Source organism: Labrus bergylta, chromosome 5 (genome assembly GCF_963930695.1).
Source record: "Labrus bergylta chromosome 5, fLabBer1.1, whole genome shotgun sequence".
Taxonomy (NCBI): domain Eukaryota; kingdom Metazoa; phylum Chordata; class Actinopteri; order Labriformes; family Labridae; genus Labrus; species Labrus bergylta.
In genome coordinates this window covers 33,363,079-33,368,939 of record NC_089199.1, presented here as the reverse complement: position 1 = coordinate 33,368,939, position 5,861 = coordinate 33,363,079, and the positions used below count along the sequence as shown (strand labels likewise).

Here is a 5,861-nt window from a genome sequence, read left to right as displayed (position 1 = left end):
AGTTGTCCTACACAGAAACACAGTCCAGGTGGTTGATTAATGTGAGTTTGAATTGTGACCGTAGGCATTGTCAGAGTCATAAGTATTGTCAGAATTTTAATTTTTCTACAGGTCTTTTCCTCCATCCTTTATTAGAAGTTGGACAGGAGGTGTCCGCGAACCCAAGGAAGTCCTCTTCATCCGACTCCTCATTCAAGATTTCAAGAATGCGTTTTTTCTCCTGCTCCTCTAGACCCTGAGCAGTCGGATAACAAGGTTTAAGACGGGCAACGTGGACAACTTTTAAGTACTTGCCTGTCTCTTCGAGAACAACTTTATAATTCACAGGCCCAACTTGTTCCACTACCCGATATGGTCCTTGCCATTTTGGGGCTAATTTGGCGGAAACGATTTCTCTGCCTTGGAGAGAGGATGGGCTCTCAACCAGACTCTGTCCTTTTCCCGAAACTCAAGGTCACGTCTGTGTTTGTTGTAGTTTCTTTTCTGCCGTTGACGAGCAGAGTCCAGATTTTTAGAAACAAACGAACAAAGATCTTTTAGCCGTGTAATTTTTGTGTAGCAAGGGGTGTCTGGAGCAGTTTCATGAGGTTCAAACATTGCATCCAGAGGTCCTCTAAGGGAGCAACCAAGATTAAGCTCTGCAGGAGTAACGCCTGTTGACTCCTGGACTGCAGAGTTAATCGCAAACCGAAACTCAGACAGTGATTGTCCCCTACATAGGATGCTATCATTGATTTAAGAACACGGTTCAGTCTCTCTATAAGGTTGGTTTGGGGGTGGTAGGCTGAGGTTAACACATTCCAGGTTCTGCATACAGTTTGGAAAACTGATGAAACAAACTGTGTTCCACGGTCAGACAGGATGTAGTCAGGAATGCCCCACCTGGTCAAGATGTCTTTGACCATGACTTGAGAGATGGTTTCAGCCGTGGCATTTATGATTGGGAACAGTTCAACCCCACGGGAGAAATAATCAACGAAAACCAGGAGATAAACATTTTATTGAGAGCTTTTGGGGAAGGGACCCATTAAATCCATTCCAAGCATTTCCTATGGGCGGTGAGTTTTAGTTTGTTGGAGTTTTCCTGCAAGTTTTCTGTTTTCTGGTTTGTAGAGTTGACACGTTTGACAATTTTTTACATGTTCTCTGGCATCCAAGCTCAGCTTTGGCCAATAGACAAGATGTTGAAGTCTTCGGTAGGTTTTGTGCCTGCCAAGATGTCCAGAGAGAGGATCTTGGTGGAAGTAGTCCAGTAACTGTGTACGGAAGCTAGGAGGTATGTAGAGTTGGTAGATGGTTTTGTATGGGAGGGTGACGAGACGGTAGAGGAGATCATCCATGATGGTGTATGAAGGGTTTGAATTATTGACTTGTCCAGTTTCTACCACTTTTTGATAAAGAACCTGACATTCTGGGTCTTCCTGTTGTGCCTTCCACAAGGGCCTCAATTGAGATGGGAAGCACTTTTGATGGTTTTGGAGAGGCAGATGTGATGGTTGCACACACAGGAAGGGCATTTGTATAGGTGCAAGTCACCGGTGATCGAGGCAGAGAGTCATTGAAAGAAAGTCAGTGAAGGAGAAGTGTTACCTCGGCATAGAGCGTGTTTGAAAGTCTGTGTTATATCCATTTTGTGTGACATCTTCGTCGCTGGAGGTCCGTTGCTGTCAGGCCGATTACCTGTTGGATTTGTTTATTTCCCTGTTCCTGGCGGATCAGCTGTTCCCTGGAGTCAGGAGATGCCGGTCGCAATGGATCAAAGCCAACTGACTTAACCTACTGACTGACTTAAAAAACTTTGGTACCGTGAGTACCTGGTGTGTCTTTTGTTTCTTTGTGTTTTGATTGTCGCACCGCAAAGAGAGACGCTGGTTTTCTTTTGAGTTTGTTTCCTTATTTGTTTTCGAGGCCCGTGGTAAACCCGGAGCAGAGTTTTTGTTTTGTAATTGAACATTGAACTGAAATGGACTGAACTGTGGGTGTGTGAACTTTGCTTTACAAACACAGACTGTGAAACACGCACACACAGTGCACACATCATTTTGTTTGCAGTGTGGATGATGTCCTATTTTGTGCAGGTTGACTATTTTTTGTTTGCATTTAATTTTTATTTGTCAAACTTGACTCTGACTGGCACCCCAAAATTAAAACCTTGTCAAACCCGCTACAGGGTTTTTTCTCTAGGCGGCCGGCTGCTGCAAACACTCTCTCCTCATGGAAAACAATTTAAAAAAGACTATGGTGCTCAGAAAAACACACTATGTGGACACGGGGCTTTAGTTCACCTCTGTATTTGAAAGTGTGTCGACCTTTAATATGAATAGCTGTCATTGTAAGAATGTTTTTGTGACCCCGCTCTAATGGAGGTTACGGATGGTTGAGGACCGCACTGTGACTTTACAACACAGATACCTTTTCAGGTACCTCCTGAAGGTGTTGTCTCGTACGCCATAGATGAACGGAATAATGGATCTGGGCAGGATTTGTATAGTGATATAATAAGCGAACAGATGGTCTGTGTAGTCTCGAGGCAACCATTGCTTTATGATGGTTAATAATGGAGGGCCGACATACGTGGACATACACAGCAGCAGCTGGAACCCGTGCAGCAGGACGGTGTTTCTGGCTTTCTTAGCATCTTTGCTCGCTGCTTTAGCCGTGAACAGGATCTTAAAGTAAGTGAAGAAGATAGTGATCCAGATTACGACTAAAAACACTGAATACAGGGCGTTCCTCCTTTTTGTGTTAACTGGATTTGGAAAGACCGTTTGTCTGAGGCAGAAGACCCGGGAGCCGAAGAAGTCCAGCGGCTCGGTGGCCAAGGTCACAAAGAGATCAGGAAGAACCGACAACATGCTCGTAATCCAGATCAAACCGATCAGAATCAACGTTCTCCTGACGGTGCAGATCTGCACGTGGCGCAGCGGCATGCAGATAGCAATGTAGCACTCCACTGCCATGCAGGCCAGATTGAGAGGCGTGTTCTCAGTGGCAAAGAGAGCCGTTAGCATCAAGAAAGAACAGACGGAGACGTTTATTCTGTGGATGGTGTAGCTGATGATGAACATGATAATAGTCAGCGTCACCTGGATCATGTCGTTGACCACCAGGTGAATGAAGAGGATGTACCGAGGGTTTCTGTAGAAGATCTGAGGGAGGGAAGCAAAATATATCTGTGAAGGTTTTCAGTCATTTAGGCCCTGACACACCAAGCCGACGGCAAAGAACTAGTGGTAAATGAAGGCTGCCTGTTGCGTTGCTTCACGTCGTATTATAGGTAGCCTACTAATCCAGAATAATGTCTGATAAAAAGTTGAAAATGGCGCTGGCGTTGTCAGCCCTTGGTCTTTGAGTGGAAAATTAAAAGAAGAGGCGGAGGCGACAAATAAGGAGAAACCGCACTAATGGGTGAAAGCATGGATACTACAGCGGCATGCTCAAGGGGCTTTCCTGAATGGTAAATGGACCTTAGCTTTTATAGCGCTTTTCTAGTCTTCTGACTACTCATAGCACTTTTTACACTCCTGCTGCTTCTGTGGCGGTGTATGAATGTATTAGTTACTTCTGATGGATGATACTACTACCATAAGTGTGTGAATGGGTGTGACATGGAGCAACTGGGGGTTAAGTGTCTTGCCCAAGGACACAGCCGACATGTTGCCCAGCTGGGGATCGAACCCTTAACCTTCCAGTTGAGAGGTGATGACTCTACCAACTGAGCCACAGCTGCCCCTGAACCTGTGTTGAGAGCTGGAGAGAAATGAAACCTTCAAAACAGCAAATCAGAGAGATTCCTTTCACCGACCGTTGACGCCGATTCAACATTTCGAAATTGGCCAAAAAAAGGCAGACGGGTAGAGTTGGACACACCGCAAAAACTAGGGCGAGAACCGCTCACCAACTGCCCAAAGAGGGAAAATTCCTCTCATTTGAAACAGGCAATGGACACAGACGACTGTCGTTGTCTTTAGAAATGACTGTTTTGAGGAGACGGATAACCCCTGGAGTTGTTGTGGTACAAATCTAAACAGATCTGACATTAAAGGAAAATGAACACTGTGTCCAGAAGTGACCAGCCTGCTGTACAATGGCTGGACATTTTAGTTACAGTAAAAATCAAACAGATATTTCTCTAAATGGAGGTTCTTCATCTGTTGTTCATTAGAGGTGGGAAAGAAATCGATTCAGCATGGTATCGCAATATGTTGTGTGGCAATATTATATCATCTCATGGCCAAGTATCGATATTTTTTTATCTTAATAGGAAATATGCTTTTTTTAAATTTTATTTGCTGAAGGGGTTGCACAATTCAATTGTAACGAGTTGCATTGTTAAGAGTTCATCTTAAAATTCCATGAGACTGAAGTACCAACAGTTCAGATTATGAGGTCCATGCAGCCTCACAGGGTTTAACTTTGATCATGTTGGTCAGTCTGAGGGCTCGACTCCCTCTGTGTAGAAATAAAAAGACTGAAGTGAACGGACTGAGAATTGTTTCTTATTTGACAAAACAGTTCAAAACAATACATTATAATATGCAGTTAAAAAAGCTTACTTGCAATATATAGAATTGTGACTCAAGTATGGAGATAATATCGTTTCACACCACTATTGTTCATGTTCAGCTCCAAAACCACATTTTGTTCCGTTTATTTCTTCATGTGCCGTCGTCTGTTTGGTAGATTTCTCTCTTCCTGCCTGAAGTTGAAGCACTATTCTCTTTTTTTCTCCACACTAAACAGACTGACATCCAGTGAACTGGGCTTCTTTCTGCAGGTCAATATGATAACAGATATTCCTCTGGAGTCTGTGAATACAGTCGCCTCCATTAATGAGATTCTTTTTTCAAATGATACCTGCTCAGTTTTCACAATGAAAACGTTTCATCTGACTGAATGAATGAATGGAATCGCCCAAATATAATGAGTAAAAATACATCAAGAGACAGCTGCCTGGATGATGATGATGATATTGATTTCATGTTACAAATCTAAAGTCAGAATCAGAATCAGAATCTGGGTTTATTGCCAAGTACAAACACAAACAAGGAATTTGACTTGGTGTATTGGTGCTAAACAATTAACAAGGAAATGAAGCAGAACTAGCAACAACTTAAATAATACAGTATAAGAAGATATTAAAATATATAAAATAGAATATAAAAATGTAAAATATAAAAAAATAAAAAAACACAAAAGACTTGTTCCTGCTATCATGACATGAAGGTCATACCTGGTGTTTGCTGAAGGTGTGGACAAGGCTGGCATTGATGTAGTTGATGGAGATCACCAGAAACACGACGATCACGTTCTTGGTGACGGCTTTAGAGAGGGAGTCTGGAAACCGAACGACCACGGTCATGTTGGCAGACGACACATTCATCTCTGAAGACAAAGAAATGTCCAAAAGAGAAACACAACAAATCAATCAATGATTATAGGAAACAAGAAAGTGGAGCACGATGTTCAAGTATTAGGAGCACTGACACTTTTTAAGAGAAAAAAAATGAATTCTGATATTTTATAATGTTTGTTCAGGAGAACAGAGGGACGTAGATTTATTATAGTATCCCACTAAAACGGGCCTACGAGCATTTGACCTCAAAGACCAACTTCCTGCCTGGTGTGTAAACCCTGATGAGAGAGACTGTATTTATAGAGCACATTTAAAAACAACAGAGTTGACCAAAGTGCTTTACAACAAAATAGATAAAAGCATAAAAGAGAAAAAAGGAACCAGACAAGCTCTTATACTGGGTCTAAGAACGCCAAAGCATTCAGATAAACTGTTAGAGGTGATTTAAACACGGGCAACGTGGGTGCCAGCCTAACCTGGGGGAGCAACTGGTTCCACAACTGCA

The 5,861-nt window shown here is 42.7% G+C and overlaps 1 protein-coding gene across 1 annotated transcript; it reads right to left on the bottom strand.

Annotated features, from left to right (window-relative positions):
- Positions 1-2,357: 2,357 nt before the first annotated feature.
- LOC136179302 (odorant receptor 131-2-like) lies at positions 2,358-5,383 on the bottom strand. The gene is made up of 2 exons (XM_065955408.1): positions 5,234-5,383; positions 2,358-3,149 (listed from the first exon to the last, which is right to left on the bottom strand). Exons 1-2 carry the CDS (start codon positions 5,381-5,383, stop codon positions 2,358-2,360), a joined length of 942 nt encoding a protein of 313 aa, XP_065811480.1.
- Positions 5,384-5,861: the final 478 nt, after the last annotated feature.